The 22,377-nt window shown below is 40.4% G+C and overlaps 1 protein-coding gene across 1 annotated transcript in view; it reads left to right on the forward strand.

Annotated features, from left to right (window-relative positions):
- MKLN1 (muskelin 1) overlaps positions 1-22,377 on the forward strand; it is a 77,019-nt gene that overhangs the window by 27,744 nt on the left and 26,898 nt on the right. The window contains exons 6-8 of the mRNA XM_019474900.1: positions 9,802-10,014; positions 11,854-12,075; positions 14,630-14,759. Of these exons, the coding sequence (XP_019330445.1) occupies positions 9,802-10,014; positions 11,854-12,075; positions 14,630-14,759 (565 nt within the window). The remainder of the gene's footprint in view (positions 1-9,801; positions 10,015-11,853; positions 12,076-14,629; positions 14,760-22,377) is intronic.

The raw sequence follows: 22,377 nt of genomic DNA on the forward strand, positions 1-22,377 counted from the left end.
TTAAAGACACAGAAATACACACCTGTAGACAAGAGCCAGCTGGAATCCCTGGAACCCTGCATTTGCACTGAATGGATGGGGAAAAAGGATTTTAAAGAAACAAGAGAGTATGTGGGGGTAGAAGGTGGGAGGAAAGCTTATTCTCTTGCCAGCAAGGTGAAAGTAGCTTCACACACCAGTCAACTTTGCCTTGGGAGTAGAGTAGTTTCTTTTTGCAGCTAGACTGTGAAAGACTTCTGTTACATTAACACTCCTCGAGCTGTACAAATACAGAAATCCCTAAAGAAATATCAGTTATCCCACTGTGGTAACATAGGGGAAGCATTCTCAAGTAGTATCATAGACAAATCCTTAGCTAAATTGTCTAGATAATTATATGCTTGAAAATGTAGTAAGTTTTTGTGGACCTTGCTGCTAATAATGTATTTCTGCCACCGGGTTTTGGAGGTAATTGGGACTTAAGCTTTCTGGACTGTCTCGAGAGCATATACTGGCAGAATGGATAGTGCATTGGTATGTTGAGTTCTCAGACCTGAAAGAGCTTAGTATGTTTAATAGGACTTAATCCATGAGTTTTCCAGGGCATGTATGTGATGGAGATTTTATTGATACCGGGATTCAGGAACTGTTGGGTTCTAGTCCTTGCATTGCCCCATGCGTACTTTTGTTTTCAGTGCTCTGTCTTTAAAAGCTCCTCCACATGTGCTTGCTGCCATGCGTTACGCTTACTCTTCTTAATATATGGAAGAGAAGGGTTTACATGGTGCTTCACAGACCTCCAGTGAAAATACTTGCACTGTTTCTTGGCTGATTTTCCTCTGTGTAGATTGTTGCAAAATTGAAGATGCCTTGTTTCTGGAACTATGACACAGCAGAGACTAGCTGTGTGCTGCACTTCCAGTGGTAATTGATGCGGTTCCTGCAGCTGGATAACTAAATTATGTTCTGAGAATAGCTGAAAGGTGATATAAACAAAAATTTCAGAAGCTACATCTTTCCTCATCTGTCACTGAGTTCAAAAGAAGGCATGGCAGTCTTCACAGTTCTGTTTTTTTCAATGCCAAAAATGTTCTGTTCTGGTACATAATTTTCTCTTGCCATGTTGCTGTAATAGCTAACAGAGGAAGCCTGCGTTAAACTGTACTTAGTATCTGTACCCCTGAGATGGCAATCTCATAGCTGTGGGTTAGCCGGAGGGGAAAAATTATACAGGTACTTTTTTGACTTTCTAACACCTCTGGGTGCAAACTACTCCTTTATCATCTGTTTAAGACTGTCTTCGCTTTCTCAGAAACATCTAAGAGCCTGTGGCTGTCAAAGTATTTGGACTTACAATTTCATGTTTATCTATCACCAGCTTTTCAAGGACAATTAATTAATTAAAAAAAAACCTTCAAAAATTCTAGCCTTGCTGCATCCTCATCTTTGTGGCTAAACAGTCCATAAATGACTAATTAAATTTTTTCAGCCTGCTAGCCTGTTGGTCTGCAACTGTGACTGTAGCTAAGCCGAATAGTTTGCATCTATGGAAAAATCTCTCTTGGCTGGATCTTCACTAGCCATTGTTACTGGTAATGAGAGGACAGCGTGAACTTATGTTGCATGCAAAAATGACCTCATTCAACATCCTGCAATTGTTAATGGGGTTAGTTAAATTCGGCACACGGGGGATGTTGTCCTGAGGGCCCATCTCTCGGAGCTGGTGAAAGCTCTGGTTCTGTGGTAGGTCGTCTGTTATATTTCATCAGTGATACTGAAAGCAAAGCTGAGCAGTTGATGTGTACCAAAGCAACAATTTAATTGTTAAAATTTAAGAAGCTACGGTTTTATTCACATTTCATCAGTGTGGTAGTGCTCGGTTTGCAGGTAAATTGTGCCCTTTGTTAGAAATAGCACAGTATTGATCTCCTTTTGCTTCAAGGTTGTCTTGTACTTGGGTATTACTTCAGTGCTTCTCTTGTTTGCATTTGTAGGCTGAATCACCTAGGCTGGATGACTAATTTTTGACTGTAAACTAAAGCCTAGACAAGACCTTCATCTGCGTTCCTGCAACCTGCTTCACATAAATGAAAGAATTATTTCACGCTGTTTGCATGCTTGAAGCTTTTTTCCCCTTTCCACTATTCCATTTGCTTGCCTAGAAATTCTCTTGATCATAGGATGCCTTGGTTTACTGCAACATGAGGTCCACTGTGTTACGCGTTGCTGGAAGGCCTTGATGATACTTTGGTGTGAGAGCAAGCCAGGTGAGAGCACGTAGCTCAGAAATGACCCAGGAATGTGACTCCCTGCACTGGCAGTAATGCAGGCATCGGTTGCCAAAGTTGTTTCTGCACTGTAGGTAAACTCATGCAACGCAGTTGTCAAAAGCAGAATATTGATGCTTTGGAAAGTTCACGACCCAATTCACAGGGCACGCTTTATTTCTTCAGAGGTGTGTTGATCAGGGTCACCAGAAGCTGATAGTTCATGTGCTAGTTCATTCCTTTATGAAAATACTCTGGAATTAGTTGTTTCTGCAAACAGGCCTGCTGGGAGACTAATTTTTAACAGGTAATCTCATGGGAATAGAACATTAAGCAACTACTTGTTTTCATAGCAACGTTCATGTGCTACACTGAGTCTGTGCTCATCTGTGCTGTGATGAACCTGCACTGATCCCTTACGGATGGAGCAAATGGTCTGAGTAAAGTCTGATGTAGGACTGGAAGGGATGGGTCCCTCATGGGTCATCAAATCCAGTCCACTGCTATCATAAGGATCATGTCGTATGATCCCTGAGCTTAATCGTTTGGCTTATAAGCTCAGTGAACCGTCTTTCAAAAATAGAACACCAGGCCATTTATTCTTTACGTCTAGTCTAAGCAGGGAAAGTCTTTTTAGGGAAGGCTCAGCTTGAGGCCATGGAGTATCAACAGTGAGAAATTGGGACTATCCCAAATGTGTGCATGCTTTTAGGAAGGGAAAAAAGCTTCATCCTGTTTAATTTTTTTGTTTTCCCACCTTAAACAGATGAATCAAAACTGTGTGCTAAAAGCTGCCTCTGACTTTAATCTGCTCCATCATGTCTGAGTCAGATGCCCAGAAAGGACTTTGCAACTAAATCTATTTAGTTGCATTGCTATAGGAGGGTACTTCTAAGCAGATTAGCCCTAGCTCAAATACTATGTCAACTGCCTGACCGAAGGATGTCTTCCTTGTCTTAGCTGTGGCTAGACTTAGTAGTAGTCAATTATTTGCAAATACTTGTCAGAAACTTTTTGCTATCTGAACCTAATAAGTGTCGTAAGACATTTAACTTTTTTGTGAAAAATTGTGTAGAGCCATGGCTTTCCAGTACTGGTCCCGGGGAGTTCTAAGCGTTGTGATTCTTAGCCAGGTTCTGATCTATTTAATAGGCTTCCCAAAAATATTTATTGGCAGAACATATTTAACCTGCATACTCTCAAAGAATATTCTTAATAGGTGATACAGCAGCTGTAACAGTAAGTCGGAATATCTGTTATCTTCCATAAATAGTGGCAAGAATATCTTGGAGTGGAGATGCGTGGCTGCTGACCTAGTGTAACTGTTAACTTCGTATGCTGCTTTAAGCTTTTACTTAAGGCAAACTTGCAGAGTAATTGAATGAATGGAGTGTACACTCAGCATCCAGAATACGCTTTTTGGAGCTGGACTCCCCTCTTGTGCTCCTAGAAACATTTGAGATCCCAGCTTAATCCTTTGCTGCGTCTACCCCTTGTGACGTTCAAAGGTTTTTAAGTCTAGTGCTAGAGCTGTCAAGTCTTGGACATCAAATGACACACGTGGCACTGATTTCTGCCATCATACAGAGTGGGAAAAAGTAGTTGGGATATACTATTTATGGGAAGGTCCTGCACGCTTAAGAAACCCTTGTAGACAGCGCACAGCCCTAGCCGTGTGCCTGTGCTGGGCTGCTCTGGCCACGAGCGCTGTCGTGATACTCCTGTTGTGTGACTGAATGTGCAAGACCCTGCTCCCGCTCGTGACTTGGCGCTCCTGGCACGTGGTCCGTGATTGTATGGGTGTTAGAAGCAATACATCAGCCTCCGCTCATTTTGCTTTGTGTTGTGGGCTGGTGGGCAATACAAATGCCCTATGCTACCGTAAAAAACAATAGATTCAATTCTTCTGTTAGGTTTCTGGCACCCCTAGGTTATGAGAAACTTAAAATGCCTTCAGTGAGCAACTTGTATGGGATGAAAGTGTTTTATTTTGTGTATGGCTGTAGTTGTTTCTCTTTCTGAATTGGGTACTCGTCTAGAGTAAAGCAAGTTGTTTTGGGCTACAGCTTAGATTAAACATTTTGGAAGTACGCATTAGCTGAAGACTGGCATTGATAAAACACTAACAAGCTCTTATCTTAAAGCGTATAGACTCGAATGAATGCCAAGAATAATATGCATTTCCTTTCATTTTCAAGACTGTGGAGAACTTTCCCTTTTTTTGGGGGGGTGGGTGGAGGAGGAAACGAATTATACTCTGAAACTGGGAAATGAGAGCAATTAATCTCTGCAGTTGTGTGTAGGCAGGAGGGACTATTTGTTGCATGACAGCCTGCTCTCAGAACTGGAAACAAAGTAGGTTGTTTGTGTCTTTTTATGTCCTCGTCCTAGTTTGCTTTAGGACAAGAGCATTTACCTCATGACGCTTATTTTTGAACTTTATACTGGAGGCAGTGTTCACATTCCACTCAGTCTTTTACAGCACCAAGAAGGGAGAATTAGTCAGCTGTTCTTTGTTTTTATTTCCCTGACTCTTGAACAGGGCCCAGGCTTGCCTCTGAGGTTTTTCATCTGGATCAGTCTGAATAAAACAGATTTTCTTGCAACTGAAAACTCTTTATTTGCAAAAGGTTATGATAACCAGAAGAAGCCAAGCTCCCCCAGTTTTTGTTTGGGGGGTAGGATGGGGAGTGGAACTGGCTTCCCGCAGTCCTGTTCGCATTAGAGCGGGTTTGTAGGATGCTTATTTAAAAACAGTACAAAAAATGAAAGCTATCATGTTTGTGCCTTAGCGGAGCATGCCAGGATGCTGTTGCTAAGATGATGCATGCTGATTCTGGCATAAATAGTTATTTGAGCAGACCCTACCCTAAGGAGTTGAGTCCCAATCCTTTCTCTCCTGTATAGGAACAAATCAATTATTCTAAGGAGGCAGTGTTGTCTCTCGGTGCTGTTGTGTTGCTTTTTGAAAACGTTTTGTAAGTTAGTCCTTAAGTGGGATAATTGCTTTCAGCATTTGCAAGTTAAATGAAGAAAGCTCTAATTAGATTTTATAAAGTGGCTTAGCATGTTGAGAAGGCTTTTCATAAAGTATACTGTGTATTCACTTGGCATTGCACAATTGAATTTCGTGTAGCACTGACGAAACCAAAAAATCCTATTTGGCCTTGGTTGCTCCTGGGCGCTTAAAGGCTTGAAAGCCTGTCTTAGGTACTCCTAGCTATACATACTCTCGTCCTTTCCCCACCATCCCACCCTCGTCAGGGCATTTATCTGTATTTTAGAGACCTGAGGAGTTGCGATCAAGACCAACCTGCTTGAGGAAGGATATTGGAGTAGAGCATAGAAGCTTGGTGTTTTGTACCACTTTAAAACGGGGCCATGGCACATGCTGTTTAATCTGTCTTAGCCGTTATTATGCTGTGCTAATTGTACGGTGGTGCTGGGTGGCAGAGAGCCATTTTGTTCAGGTTAGTCTTAGCTCCGTGTGGGCACTTATTGAGTTCCACGGAAACTAAGCAGCACCCATGCTTAGTAATCTTTGGTATTGTTTGGTGTCCTGTAGGTTAGAAATGTGATATGCTAATGCTTTACTATTGCCATCACAGCCTTGGCATAAGCAGAGGGACTGGCCAGAGCAGCGTAACACATTGCTTGTCATCTGAATAAGAACTTAGCCTAGTCACAAGCTGCTTTCACGTGTGGTTTCTGCAGTGTGCGTGCCAGGAGCTTCCTGATGAGAATTGGAAAGAGTCCCCAAAGCTGATGTTTGTTCAGATCGTTTGGGCGGTTGCTGGATGTGACTTACTAGAGTCTGTTTTAACTAAGATGCACTCTGTTTAGGAAGTAATACCTTTACTAAATCAGTCAATCAGTTCTTGAAGCTTCATCTGCGAAGATGTAGATCCCACATGCTAACAACTTTGAAGGCAGTTCAATGAAACTGGATCTGAAGAACGAGTATTTCATGAAGGCAGTTTTCAATGAAACTGGATCTGAAGAACGAGTATTTCATGAGAAGTCTTGCATTGATTTGTTATGAGTTCAGATAACTCACAGGAGATGATGAATGCAAACTGGTCAAAACTGTTATTTGCCTTCTGCTCTACTCAAGAGGACTTGGGCTTGTTTCATCTTGTGGTTATCACTGTGCAGGTGAAACTCTTTATTAGCTGCAGAAATGTTTGGGAATGGCAGTTAGTATGTTTAGAGGAGTAGCAATTACAATAGATACTTTTTGTATGTCTGCAATTTATCTTTGGTGATAAGGCCCAGGTTTGAGGAAGTGTATAGAGATCTCTAGTGAAATCCACTCACCTTAGGAAGCTAACTCATGGATCATCAACCAGCCTATATCCTAGTAGGAGGGGACAAAAGGTTGTTCTCCTGTTCTCTAACCATACTTGATCTCTTCAACTGTAGATTAAAAAGAGTCATGTCTATTATGGTCAACTCTTCTCACTTGTTGCTTATAAGAGGTCAAGTTCTTTGAATGCTTCTGGAATCAACAAACTCCCGTTTGAATTCGGTGGGTCATTTTCTCCATGACAAGTTGTGGCAGTGTGTTCTTTGTCTGAACAACAGGCTTGCTATTGTAACTGCATGGAGTACACATCTTTGGATGAACATTCGCAGCCGCCCACGCGCTCTTGATTCACTTAACCACATGTGCCTTAAAGTGTTTTATTCATTTTCAGTGCCTGCCTATATCTGTCTTTGTAAATGGACTTTGTGTCCCCCTTTGAAGTATGTACATACTACAAGGACTTCTGTAGTCAAATTGAGTAGCCCTCAAGTGAACACAGATTTAGGCCTTTCCCCTCTTCTACCTCAAATGTCAAACCAATGTGTAACACTGTTTAATGGAGTTATTTACTTATATTGGTAAACACGTAGACTAAATTAGAAACTTTTGGCAGGTTCGATGTGATATCTTGTAAGTGATATGCAGGAATAACTCCAGTTTTCTTTGAGAAAAGATTATGAATTGGATGAAATTTTCTTTATTACAAGAGTTAGTTCATGCTATGGCAGGTTCTGCAAGTTGGTGAAATTAAAGTTCTTAAGTGAACTTGAGGTGATGAAGTTTCCGTGCCTGTATAGATGAAATGGTCAAACTTAAAACCTTTAGTAGCTCCTTAAAAAGGCAGATATTACTGTGTGAGATGTGACCAATACATATCTCAAGAATGAAGATATCTTCTTCCCGAATCCTTTTCTCCTTTTAACATAGTCTTAGGAGTTGAAATTTGTATGTTGTATACTTAGCCAGTGTAGTATCTGTGCTGTTGATTCCAATGGCTTGAAACTGGTATTGTAGGTGCTAAGTGTCTTACTCATGTCTGTACTTAGACGAATTTCAGTTGAAGATGCGGCTTTTCTTCAAGGCAGGGCAGGTCTGGAAATCGATAAATTGGAGATTTATTCCTGGAAGTGCCAAAGATGATGTTATTTGAGCAAATTTAGTAGGATTTACTTTAGCCCATAGAGCATATAGAGGTGGGGAAGTGGGGGAAGATACTCAAATCAGCAGGTTCAATTGAAAAACTGCAGTGACCTGACAAAGAGGGCAGAGTCAGAAAGCACAGGTAGATCTTAACGTTTCATCTACCTGGCGGCTGTGCCAAGGCAAATACATGCTCTTTGGCAGGGGAACAGTGGCATATCCTTAAGTGTCCCAGCTGCCCAACTAGAGATCGATTTTTGTCTACTGGGGTTACTTTCTTATGAATCAGGGGCAACCTTTGTGAATACTCAAATCGGTACTTTTCATGCAAAGAAACTACCCTTTGCGCTTGGAACAGGGTCCTTTGGAAGATGCTGATTCGTATTTTATAGGAACAAGATAAAGTATGTTGCCGCCTTCTCTGTCAGCTTCTTCCATGTGACCAAAGGCAATGCATGAACTTTTGCTGCATTTCAGGATTTTATGCTAATGTTTCACTTCTATCAGTATTTTTTTCAGAAAGGAAAATTATCTTAATTACCATGAAGTAACTAATCCGTGAAGCTGTAATCGTTGCTGACACAATGCTTCATATTTACGAAATATGAACAATTCAGTTCACCTCCTCAGATTGTCGTTTGAGTTACTGTAAAGTTTCCCGTAACTGTTCTTTAATCAAGAAACTGAATTCTATAACATGAGTAGTAAAGTTTTGACTACAAAAATGTAATGTTTTCTTTCATATGTTATCCAGCTTAGTGAAATGTATTCCATCAGCGTATTTTAAGTTTCAGTAATAATTTCAGTATAATTTATTAGATGGTACAATTAGGAAGATTTGTTTTCTGTAAAGGTGGTATTTGGTAGCACATGGAGCAAATATTGTGCTGATTATTTGCTGTGGCATGACTATTTTCTTTAACTGTAAGGCTTCTAATAAATGGTGATTTGTTACATCTTTGCCTAATTGTATAATCTTTATTTTTCACTAGATTTGAATAGGGTGTTTTTGTCTTTCATACGTCGGTCTTCTGTACATCTTACCTTTTTTTGTCACTTGAAATCTTGCCAGTTTTTGTGTTGGTTTCCAGACTCTCAAAGTTAGCTAGCCAGCCTTGTTCTGGCATCCTCGTTTATAAAGTGCCAAAATTATACTAACTAAGGCCAAATAAACTATATAATTTATCTATAAGCATGATGCCAGTTTTTTTTTTTCTTTTGTCTGATCTTTTGCAAATAAGGCTTTGCACATCCTGATTTCTAGTATTTTGGAGTACAGGAATATCGCTCTTGTTTCAAGATGAGAGTGTATGAAGGCTCTCAAAATTAGATTTGGGAAGCAGAAAGGCTACTGCCCAGTACCGCATAGCATCGTAGTAATGTCATTGAATAAATTACTCTATGATTTAAGTGAGGACTCCTGGATGCATAAGCACATAATAATTTGACAGGGGCCCGCTGTGTTTCTCTTGAAGATCATAACCCACGGCAGTTTTGCTTACCGTGGGAAACTTTCCTGTAGCTGGAGGCTGGAATGGCCATATCTATTTGTGAAGGACAAGGGAGTGCTTTTGTTACCTTCAAAGACCCATTACGGGATACGATTGCTTGTGGGAGTGTCTGGTTATGATCTGTTAGAAAACAGCCTATCAATAAAACAGAGGCTCTTGTAATAGAGCACTTCTTAATCTTCCTGTGTAGCTATTTATAGGCTGTGACATCTTAATTTGCCTCTCATGTGCATCAACTTCTGTTATTTTAAAAGATCAAGTAGCTTTCACACGCCTCTGAGAATCAGTTCTGCAGGAAACAGTCTGTTTTCTAAGGAATCTTATGAAAAGGCTTCAAGTCATAAGTTTGTTGTAAAAAATATGTTAAGGTTTTTGCTGGTGTCTTTTTAAAGGACAAAGAAGTTATGGAATGTCCTGTTATATAGCTATTTCTATATTAATCCTGTATTTGTCCGATTATAAGCACATTTCCTCGAATTCTCAAAGGATTTCCAGTTGCTGATAGTACTTACTTGTCTTTAGTGAGTGTGCAGTGACCTACCTGGAGCAATATTAAATGTATCGTTCTCTTTGTTTTTGTGGTCATTTTCTTTATCAGAGTGGTCCTAGCGCCAGATCTTGTCACAAGATGTGCATTGACATTCAACGAAGGCAGATCTACACACTGGGACGCTATCTGGATTCCTCCGTGAGGAACAGCAAATCTCTGAAAAGTGACTTCTATCGCTATGACATTGACACAAACACATGGATGTTACTAAGTGAAGACACTGCAGCGGATGGAGGTCCAAAGCTGGTGTTTGATCATCAGGTCAGCTACGCTGATGCTCTTAGTGCAAGTTCTCAATGTTTGCAAATCAATTTTGGTCGTAGCCTCCTGTCGTGGTACACGCTCCTGCGACGTAGAAGTGCTGTACCAGGTAACATAGCGGTGATGAGGAAGGCTGTGATCTATGCTCAGTTAAATTCTAATAGCATTTTTGTCTAATGCCACTGACTACTGGTATTCTAATCAAATTGAGTCAGAAGAATCATAAAAACCTTTGCAAACTGATTCATTTTATTAAAACACATTTTATTAAAGCTCAAAGCACAGTTCATCTGTTTTTAATCAGTCTTGTTGAGCTGGGTTTGCAGATCTGCCTACTCAGAGGGTGTTGGGGAACAACTTGCAAAGCTGTGTATGGTACCTTCAGAAGAACACTATAAACAAGCTGCTGAAATGAGGCCGGCAGGATCCAGGATTCTTTCAAAATTGGTTGTCTTAAAAATTGCAGAATGTGCTTGCTTTGTAGAGATTGAAACACCTTAGAGGAGTGGCTACTAATCTTTTAAAAAGCCGCACCTGTCCATGTGTTCAAACTGAATACTCTTTTATGTATGTTGTGTGTTTAATGGCTTTTGTGTGCTTGAAAAAGGTATTTTGTTCTTAATTGCTTTTTATAAAGTGTGGCCAAGAAACAGCACATCAGTACTCATTTTTAAAGCAGCCCAAGAACTGCTTTTATTGGTACTAGCTGTTTTGTAACTAAAGCTGTTGTTTGCCAGCACAATATGCGTTTCTGCTGATACCGAAAATTAAAGATACGTGTTGTCTGCAGAACAAAAGCCAATCAGTCTTTCTGTTCTATTAATAACGAATACCAGTCTCCCAGGTGTTGGGGAAAAGGCAAAAGTAAATTGTCAGCTGGCAAGGCTATGCTGGGTACCTTGTTTGCCCGCTTCTGAAATTGTTTCTTTTTTCCCTTGCTGTCTCTTAGGAAAGAATGTCCTCCCTGAATTCTTTATCAATCTGTAGCTCTTTCTCTTGTCTCCCTCAGTACCTACTGCGATAGCGGTTTTTGTTTAACCTTCACAAAAATGTGCTACACCTAGAAGTGTTTTGTGTAGGCTTTGCTGAGCAGCATCTCTATCTTACTGTAATCTTGTCTGGTTTTTTTCTTTTTTTTTTTCCCTCCGGTGTTTTGTAACCCTCTGCGTTGCGCTGTGTCTGAAAACATCACCTGGAGTCAGGGAGTTTTGATTTGTACTGCGATGCATCTCTTGTGCCATAACCTGAATTGAGGCTTTGGGGATAAACATGTTTCTGCTGCAGCCTCATCAAAAATCATTGGCCAGGTTGCGGCCCTGCTTTATGTTGAAGTAATGGGGATAACAGTAAATATATGCTTGGGATGGAATCTGAGTAACAAATCGCAGGCTGGTTTTGGACTGGTTGAGTGGCGGTCAGTAAATTAGCAGTGATTTTGAATTTTTCCCTTGCATAGCCATTGTCAAAGGCGATATTCTGTTAACTTTGACAGAATTGGCTATGGATCCTGGTGAAAAACTCTAAAATGTTTTTCCTAAAATCAGCAGCTAGAGGCAAGTTTTTTACATGGTGAAGGGTACATGTAGGCTTTTTTTTTTTCTCTTATTTAATAAGAAAGTTAAAATTAGACTCAGATTTTAAATAAAGGACTGTTTTCTGAGATTAATACCTGCCAACCGTGAAGACACATGTATTCGTTTCTGTTCATTAGAGGTTCAGGAGATGTGCAGAGCACTGTCTTACTAGGTACCACTTGCAGGGGAGGGATGTTTAATCTTAAATCTTAGCGTGTTCAAGTCTTAACGTGCTGGCTTAAAACTCCTTCTCTCGTTCTTACAGATGTGTATGGATTCTGAAAAACACATGATATATACCTTTGGAGGCAGAATTCTGACCTGCAACGGCAGTGTTGATGACAGCAGAGCCAGTGAACCGCAGTTCAGTGGATTGTTTGCTTTTGACTGCCAGTGTCAGACATGGAAACTTTTGAGAGAGGATTCCTGTAATGCTGGACCTGAGGACATCCAATCCCGAATAGGACACTGTATGTTGTTTCATTCTGTAAGTATCTGCACCGTACTTTGATTCATGATGCCTGACTTAAAGGAGAACATCTGGTTTTGATTTTTCTTGCAAGTTTGAGGCTCTTTAATCTCCAAATTGGTATGTTGTCTCACTGGATTTTATGTTAGCTGATGTTCTGATGCTTCTCTGGTAAGTGCAGGTGGTATTAATTCAAGTCTTGGAGCTTTCATGACTTCAACTGAATAAAATTTCAAGTAAAAAGCAAGGTGAATTTTAAATAGTTGATTTTAATCAAATAATGATAAATAGACCCAGAGGCCATGTTACAATTTGATCTAAAGAGAGTTTTTCTTTTAGAGTTGGTAGAGAGCATCTTAGAAGCTTCTGACCTAGGAAATACCCTATGTGGTTACTGGAATGATAAACTTGGCTAGTGCAGGGGTTTACTGGCTGTGTATTGAGATGCACAGGCCTCGTATTCCTCTGTGCTGAGCATCCAGCTGCTGCTTGTCTTGAGCAGCTGTTAACAGCTGGGCACAGATGGCATTACGGGCACTTCATCCAGAGACTGATGGAAAGGCAGAGGGATGAGGGGCCGGGGGGTGTGTAGCGTTTTATTTAGTATTGGGTATTAAAAAAACACCTTCCATTGCCTTTCCAGTTGTGCTCATCAACCACGTCTGCTTAAGTGCAGAACATGGGAACTGCAGGGTGAGGGTGGTAAAGGGAGGATGGTTAGTGTCACATGTTCTGGACTAGCTTTCCACGTAGGTGTTTTCAGTGGAATAGCACAGTACAGAGGGGATTAGCATCAAGTAGGAACTCTTGCATGGGTAGGTGTGGCGTGGTGCGGTGGCAGTTCTGCACTGAATTTACATGGCAGCTTCTTAGTGGTAGTAAGTCTTAAACTCTGACTTGGGGGTGGGGGGAAAGAGAATTAAAATTAATATTGTGGCATTCAAGTGTGTACTGATACCACCAATTGAAAACTGACCAATTTGAACAATTTACTGAGTTTATTTCTCTTTCCCTTTCAAATGAAAGATCAGAATTTTTATAGTGAATACTGTGCTTTCAGAGCTTTCGATTTCATTTTTGTTTTGAATGGCTCTCTAAAATCTGGTCAAAAACATACTGCCACACAAAATTCTGCACAGGTGCCAGAGGCTTTTTCAAATATGTGTCTGTGGTAAAAATAAGAATACAGGTTTCTGTAAGCACAGGTCATGGAAGTTTAGGTCCTTTGCTGTTTTCTCAACCATTTGAAAGAAAAATAATCTTCCTCTTACGGACTTTCCACTTGGCAAACTTGAAAGAAGTAATAAACCTGTTATTCTTGGCTTGCTGCTTGCCATTTGCCTGTTCTGAGTTTAGTAATGTGCTGGTACCTGGATGGTTTCTCTTACAGTCCGTCTTTTGTTCCTGTTTTTTTTTTTAACAGTGAAGTTATGATCTAATGGGTTTTAGATGTGGAGACTGCTAATTCTTGATATTAAACTTGAAAAATGAATTGCTGTTTTAATGTTCTGAAGTTACAGCTTGATCAGGCAAGGCTACAGTAGTTAACTATGCAAAATCTGCCTGGCCACTCTCAAGCTGAAACTGTGTTGGATCCAGGTTTGTGGTCTCATATAGATCATGAAAAAGGAATCTTTAAAATTGCATTTGTGTCCTGGTTTCGGCTGGGATAGAGTTAATTTTCTTCCTAGTAGCTGGTACAGTGCTGTGTTTTGGATTTAGCATGAGAATAATGTGATAACACACTGATGTTTCAGTTGTTGCTGAGCAGCGTTTATACTAAGTCAAGGACTTTTCACCTTCCCATGCTCTGCCAACGAGGAGGTGCACAAGAAGCTGGGAGGGGGCACAGCCAGGGCAGCTGACCCAAACTGGCCAAAGGGACATTCCATACCGTGTGACGTCATGCTCAGTATATAAGCCAGGGGAAGTTGGCCAGGGGGCAGTGATAGCTGCTCAGGGACGGGCTGGGTGTCGGTCAGCGGGTGGTGAGTGGTTGCATCATGTCTTGGGTTTTTTTTTCCTTCCTGGCTTTTGTCCCTGACAACTTGCCTCCCCCTTATTTCAATTATTAACCTGTTCTTATCTCAACCCACGACTTTTCTAACCTTTGCTCTTCCGATTCTCTCCCCGATCCCACTGGGGGGGGCGGGGAGGGTGAGCAAGCAGCTGTGTGGTGCTTAGTTGCCAACTGGGGTTAAACCACGACAATTTGTGAGGGGCTTTTTGGGGTGGAGAGGCTGTGAGCCCTTAATGGTTTGGCTCTTGAAACTGAGAAATCATGAATTCAAGAATCGAGAAAATCAAGAATCTGATCAAGAATGCTCAAGTTTTTATTGAGTTTGAGAATAACAAACTGTTCTGCATAATTGTTCCCTGTGAATCTTTGTGGAGATGGAGGTAAGGTATTTACCAAATAAAGATTGGTGGACCTGATAGTTAAGGCATGATTTTAAACTTAGGAGAAACACATATATTACTCCCTGATTCATTCATGTTTTTGTTAGTGGTCACAGTTGGCCAACGAACTTTCTTGAGCTTGGTAAAGACATACTTGTGTTTTCCGTTCTAGAAAAATCGCTGCTTATATGTATTTGGTGGCCAGAGATCGAAGACTTATTTGAATGACTTCTTCAGTTATGATGTAGACAGCGATCATGTGGATATCATATCAGACGGCACTAAGAAAGATTCAGGGATGGGTAAGAGTATAACTACATACTAATTTCTTCCCGTTGGTACAAATGAGAAATACGTCGTTAGGTAGGTGAAAGGCCAGCTTCAGTGTCCTGTGGTATCAGGTTAGCATCCTTAACTAGCCCTGTGTACCCAAGTAAACTCCACAGTATATAGGTTAAACTTACGCCAGCTCTTCTGTCCTTCCTGTCACTTGACACTCGCCATCTTCAGCACAATACAAATAATTGATGCATGAAACCACATAGCACCTCAAATGAAAAAAAATTCAGCAAAATAAGAACTAAAAATATCTCCTTTGAAACTCCAGCAAAGACCAAAAAAAAAGGCTGAAAAAATAATTTTCTTTAAACCAGGAAAGGAGAAAGCAATTTTTTTTCTAGTTTTCACCAAGTGAAAGATGCCATAAAATAGAAATAATCTGCTTGGTTTGAGATGCAGAAAGGCAGGTAGAATGCTCAGAGACAGAGAATTGGAGTAGAGGGACAGAGGTTATTTTGCCTGGCAGGGGCTAACTGGAAAGATGAGACCTGTTGTCCTGTTATTCTTGTACTAAATTATCAGGGAGTGGCACAAAAAGGTAGGAGGAGGGAGCAAGGCTTCAGTCCTGTTTTGGTTCATACCACTAGAGCTATATACACCAGACATAGTTCTGTATACCAGAAACCATTAAAAACACCCAAAAGGCATTGTAACACAACCATAAAGAACTGATTTTATACCTCTTCTCCTCAAATGACAGAGAAGAATGTTCTTTTTTTTCCGAAAAGGATTTCTGCATGTATAAGCCCATCACTTTGCTGTGTTGCAACTATCCTGATTTTCAGCGTACAGCTCAGAAGTGCAAATTTGTGTTGCAGTGTGTACTACTATAGGAGAGAGGTTACGAGTATTTCTCACATTGTGTATGTTTAGTCCCAATCTTGTTTTCTCTTCTTCTAGTAACCAAAATCCCAGGAAGCTAATTTATATTGAATTTAGGCTGCCCTCCTTATTTTGATTAGGCTTAATTTTTAGCAAGTAATTTTGCTGAACTTTTGAAATGAATTATTGATGGTTATGAGTTATTGTTTGCTCATTAATTTAGTTATGCCAATGAGGGAGAAGAGTACCCAAGCTCTTATTCTCTGGAGTCATTTATTTACTTGAGTGCTTCCAAGAAAGAACCAGTTTGTATTGTTGACAATCTCCTTTATTAAGGTGCCTGCATTGTTGCCTGATGCTGCTCTACGCACACCTACGCACCATTTGTTGTCCTTAGAGCTTTTAAAGAATTTATTATTTTTTTTCCCATGAAATTGCTAGCATTCTGCCATTTTGCTTTTTTAAAACTACATTTCTTTACAGCCAGAAGCTTTAAAGCATGTGGCTTTAAGCTGACACCTGTGTCTACTTCAGATTTAAAGATACCGAGCTTGCCTTATGGCTGGAGAAGACACTGAGCTCTGCTTCTCAGCAAGTACATTAACTGCAAAGTTCGGTTAAGCAAACGAGACTAATATTTAGCTCTCCTCCCCATTCCCACAGGCCCTGAAGTGGTGAATAGTAGACTTTGTAAGAAAGTGACTCATTGGAAATAATACATGAGTAGATTTTCAGTTTACTGTTCTCCTGTGTGTAGAAAGTAAACAGATTTGAACGTTTCCCTTGCTTTTGAAAGAAGATGGTAGGATTATTTGCATTTTAACAGGAAGAGGACAAAATGCTTGTTACATTCAGACAGCAAATGCTGACAGCACTATTTTCACCCAAAAAAGCAAGTCTTTATAGTGCTCTTGTTAGGTAGCGATACACCATTTTGATCTGTATGAACAAAGTGATTCCCTGACTGGTCGCTGTGAGGTTTTAAGCTGCTCGGTGTGATGAGTCAAGTTGAGGATGCCTGACCTAAATGTGCCTATAAAGTCCCATGATTACATTTTGTTCCTGGCTCGCATGTGGCATTCAGTTCTATTCTTAGTTGAGCTATTTTGATTTTTACCCTTTCTAAAAGAACTTAATTGTGCATTTGCTTAAAATTTCCATTAGAGTAGTGGGAAGATTTTTAAAAAAGTAGTAAAATGGGTAGTTAAGGATTATCAGTAATACGGAGTTGTTGCAATACTAGAAAACTATGGTAATGATATGTTGGTTTGCTGCTCTCATCTTCTGGATGAGCTATTTATGCTGTTGAGTGTTTCTTTGCTCTTAGTTGCTTTTGATGTTGATCCTGGAACCAGTTTCTTGTATAGGTGTTGTGTTTGAGAGAATATTGGGTGATAAGTATCACTTAAATTTTCTTAATTTGGAGTAAAGGACAATAATTGTAGCAAGTTTAGATGTGCTTTTTTCATTCCTGGGAAAAGTTCAAATTTGGTCAAGGTACCGTTTCTAAAAGATGGGTTTGCACACAGCTTTGCCTACTAAAAATGTCTCCTGACTCGATCCGCTTTGAACATGGGTAAGCCTTACAGCTCTTCATGTCTGGCAAATGCCATTTGCCAGTGAGCGTGAGTGCTTTCTCCAGCTCATTGCATCAAAAAACCTGGTGTTTTCTCTTTGTTGTCAAAGGAGGGCAGTACAGTGAAATTAGGCCATCGGGGATGGTTATCTTTCTGCTGCCTGAAAACTGTCAGGAGCAAGAAATTTGTTAGTTCAGCTAGAGAATGGACAAAATGGGACTGAGGAAAAGAGAATGCAGCTGTGATAATGAGTCGGATATGAAGAAAGGCAGTAGTGGCACAAATTGGAGGAAGCGTAGTACGGTTGAATAGAGCCTGTAGTCAGGGGAGAGGCAGAAGTGTGTATGTTGATGGACATACCCTTTTAGAACAGTCGTATACTTTTAATTACTTTTATAAAAACAGCAACACACAAACAACAAACCCCCCCAAACCCAACACGCATATGCCAGGGTGTATCTCTGAAGCATACACGTGGTCTAGAGATGCCACCAGTATCAGATGTCTTCAAAAGGCTATACTGACAGCTTGCCTGACTTGCTTAGCACACAATCCATGACTAATCACGGGCAGTCATTTCAGGTCTCAGGGAGCTAATGGGAACACTTGTGGTCAAGGTTCCTATGATAATCCTTTTTGGCTGTGACTCCGGTGGCGTGTCAGAGACGTTGGTCAGAGGGAGAATTTCCTTCTGCAAGAGAATCAAGATCATCTTATATCCCTTGGCATCGAGTAACTTCCAAAGTCAAATGAGAACGTTCCTGTGGCTCCTTTTAATGGTGAAGTAGTTCTTAAGGGCAGACTACGAATATTTCTTTAGCTACCAGTGAAGTTCCCAGGTCTCTTGCTGGGGCAGGTGCTCCTTCGAGATACAGAGCTGTGCACCTGACAGACGGGAGGTTTCATGGATAAGTACCACGGACAGAGGCGACAGCCCAGTCCAGGAAATCCTGATTTAAAACAAGACGATGTCAGAAAAACAGTAATCAAAATAGAAAGCACAGCTAGCCCAACATGGTCAGGATCCGACTCAGACAAGCAGTCTCAATATCCCATTTTTGATCGTCTGTTTGTGACACCTGACACGTTTTGCCCTTGTTTAGTTTAAGGTCTACCTTGCCAGTGGCCAGCATGTCTCTTGCCATGGAAGCGCTTTGTTTCGTGAGGGACCTTATGTGCTTTTCATCTTGTGAGGTGCTTCTCTGAACCGATCTCAAAATACTTCCCTCCTACTATGAAGGTCAGGGGGAGAGCAGGCAGTCACCAAGTCCTAAGGATGCTTTACAGAGATGTCATAGCAGCAGAATTCCATTCAAATACACTGACCTGTTTTTTCCAAAATCTCACGTTGCTTGGGAGAGAACTGAGTGTTGGACATCGCGTTGTTGCTTTTTCAACATGACAACCAGACTGTTCAAATGGTCTCCGTAGTTGCTCCTTGGCTGACTGCCAAATGCAGTCTCATCATGAAAAATCCAAGAGGATAATCGTTATCTTGCTGTGTCAACAGCTGGCCTGCATGCTATCTCTGTCATTCATCGAGGTTTGCTCCACTAAAGTTCAGGGGAGGTGCTGCTTCAGTTTTATATGGATTACAAGTAGTGGTATGGAGTAACTTGCTGACCTACCGCTTTTTTTTAAATTAATCCATCAGGGAGGTGCCAGGTTCTGGTGAACAGCAATATCCATGTGATGTAGCTTTCTCCTATTTTTTCTAATCACGAGGCATCACAAGGAGGGAGGATACTTGCAAGTCACTTGTAGCGGGATTAGCAGTAACGTGTTGTGAGGGTTTCGTAATTTAGGTGGCACTAAAAGGCTGTCAATGAACTTGCTTCCCGTAATTATCCTTCACAAATCCTTCAGAGGTGGTCTGCAGACTACAGGTTTCATCATTGTTTTGCCAATGCTGTGTTTTGAAGCATGTTTAAAAACATGCTACAGTATCCCCTCAAATGAGAGAGGTGAGATTTAATTTCCAAACTTCGTCTAGTGCTATGAGAATCACATCTGTGAACTCCTGATTTACTGCTTTGCAAACTCTGCCTCTGTGTAAAAGCTCTGTTTTCTTGCTTAGATACTGGCAGCAGCCAATGCTGTGCTTGAAACAACAGTAGCTGTTTGCACGTGTAAGCCAAAAAACATTCAGCTTGCTGAAATGATCACTATGATCAAATAAATGCCTTTAAGTAGGGACTGTGGTAATGGGAACATATCTGTTTCACGATTAGGTGTCACTTTTGTAGAAAAGCTTTTCCCATGCATTATATTTAAATTGAAATTATATTGTACAGGGTTACACAGCGTCTTATCGAAGCTTTCTCAGGAATTACTAGTTTATGTAACTGGCTGCTAACTCAAGGCCTGTGTGGCTGAATATTGTTTTCAGATATTGAGGCCATGAGCATTTCATTTTTGCTATATAAAAATAAATGAAAAGGTTATGTTCTGGAGAGATGGTTCAGACCTCTTATTTTCAATTAGTTACTGCCCTTCTACCCTGGACTGGTTAATGAGATTATGGGGAAAAAACCACAGTGGCACAAGAAAAGCACTTGCCATCTACTAGACTCTTTGGGATTGTATTGTGTTTAGTAATTTCTCTGTACAGCTTTTCCTCTTCAATCTGTAACGTATTGTCATAGGAGCCAAGTTAATATCACAGAGCGACAGGCCAGTGCCGTGTTCCAAACAACCAGGGCTAAGTCCTCAGTCGCTGCTTTATGTCCTTCGAGCTGTCAGCCTGCAGCTGACCTGAGTGATCACCAGGCCTGAGAGGCACTCTGAACAGCGTGAAATCCGTGGAGGTTGGCTCCAAAGCTGATTTACATCTACATCTATGCAAAGAAGTAGAAGAGCGAGGGAACTTCCATGGAGCCATTCTTACCATGTTATGTACCCCTTGGGTCGAGGACATTGCAAATAATAGTTCTTGCAGTGCACTGGCATTACCGTGTCTGATTCTCACTCCTTGTTGTTTATGACTTTTCTGAGTCTTAAAATTTAAAAAAAATATATCCTAAGCAATCAGTTACTGTCACAGGTTCAATTTTGTCTCCCACGGAGAATTAAATTTCCTTCCCAGTGTACATTTTGTTAGCGAAATATCACAAGTACTTTTCACAAGTTTACAGCCCGTGTCCCTCTCTAATATGCTGACTGCAATCATATGAATTCTATCCAGCATTTACTGCAGGTCCGCTGCACTTGCAGATTATGAAGCTCTCTTACCCCCTAGTGGAAGCGTTTGTCAGTCATGAGGATTTTACGTAGTCCTTTTGCTCTGTCAAGGATCAGACTTCTTTGGTAAACATCTTTTCGATGTTTCTGTTGTGTTTAAAATGCCACAGCATCTCCCCTTACTGTGTAGTAGCTTGCCTTGTTTCCTCATTGTTTTATTTTCAGGGGCTTGTTTACCAAATTTGTGTTGTCTTGTGGTTTTTAATCATATTATATCTAACTTTCTAGTTCGGTCTTCCTCTGCAAAAGACTAGATGTCAACTTTGTCTAGCCTAAGGCACTACTTAAATATGGTTTCTACAGAGTTGCTTAGATAGGTCAAAGAGGTTAGGAACGTTGCTCCTTGTCTTAGGCCCTTATTAAATGTAGGGATATATATTTTTGGAGATGATATTTTTCTAGGCATTCTGCATTTCAAACAGTCTCAGTAAGAGATTGATGTACAGCTGAGGGAAGCCTGAAATTATTTGACTTGAATTTGGTTTTGATTGCAGTTGCTGCGGATAAATCCTATTCTTACTATCAAGAGTAAAAAACAGAGGCACTGAACTTTGGCGGCTTTTCCCTCTTTCATTATTTAAATAATAATTTCAGCTTCAGGAAATTGAGCATAAACTAGATAGAAAATTCATTTATTTAGCAACATTTCAGGCGGGAGGGATGGGACTTCCATAGACAAGTTTCATACGCTTTCTGTATCAACGGTAATATAACAACCATATTCCTCATGATTATAATTTTCATTTCAATAAGCCTGAGGTATTAATGCTCTGAAGATTTGCATGCTTTTTTTTCCTAAAAACCCGGCATGGTCTCGAATGTTCAAAGCAGCAGATAGGGTTGCAAAGACATTTTCCATGTACATTAGCATTGCTGATCAAATTTAGATGGCTCTCCTGCCAGAAAAGTCTCAAATATGCCTTGAATTTAATCCTTTTGGGTCAATGATTCAGTCCCTGACTATGCAAGCAAACACATTACATGATACTTTTCAAAAATTAATGATATTTGATCTATAATTGTCTTTTTGTTCTCAATTTCCTTATTGGGTGACTTTCACAGCGCTCATTAGTCTTATTTAAAAACTTCCTTGTGGTTTGCAGCTAAGACAAGGTATGTAGTTGTTGTTGTGCCAGCATTGTTCCCTGCTTTTTTTTCCTCTGCTCTGCCACCCATTTGCTTATAAACTGGATTAATTTTCATTTGAAACTTTGTGGCAAGGTTGGAGGTCAAAATAGGCAGGCTTATGCTGACGGGGGCTCCAAAGGCTCTGCCTCCTGCTTTCCTGTAAAACCATAAGCAAGGATTTTGGCGACAGGACTCTGAGAATGAATTATCTGAATATATTTAAGTTTCTACTTTTATGTAAGAATTAAGCTTTTTTTTTTTTAAGAAATGTTTGGGGTTTTTGGCTTTGCTAAACATTTCGGTAGGGGCTTAAACTGTAGAAAACTAAATGCTCCTCAGAATTTTCTAATTGATACTTACTGCTTTCCTGGCCTACCAAATGAGAAGACTGAAGTACGAGACCAAAACCTATTCCAGAATGGGCTTGCAAAATACTGTTTTGTGTGTTCTTAAACAGCAATATTAAATGGTTTATTAGCGAAGGGCTTGTTTTCTAGGCCGTATTTGCAGTTCACAGTTAATTGCAGGGAAGAATTTGCAAAATACAAGAGTTCTGAGAATTTTTCATGCCAAAATCTTGATCGAAGGCCAGAAACCTTTACCAGCCTTTGTAAACTGACCCAGAAAGAGAAATGAGACAAACAGGATCTGTAAACAAAGGTCACGTGCTCTTCACAAATACATTTTGGAAGGATGGTTGCCTAGGGAAACAGGAAATGGGGAATTATACAACAAACAAAAAGGACTGCCAAACAAATTTGCTGACCTTTTTTCGGGGAATTATGATGAAAACTGCTGGAATCCTCAGTATTTC

The sequence above is a fragment of the Aptenodytes forsteri genome, unplaced genomic scaffold (assembly GCF_000699145.1).
Source record: "Aptenodytes forsteri isolate BGI_AS27 unplaced genomic scaffold, ASM69914v1 Scaffold173, whole genome shotgun sequence".
Lineage (NCBI taxonomy): Eukaryota > Metazoa > Chordata > Aves > Sphenisciformes > Spheniscidae > Aptenodytes > Aptenodytes forsteri.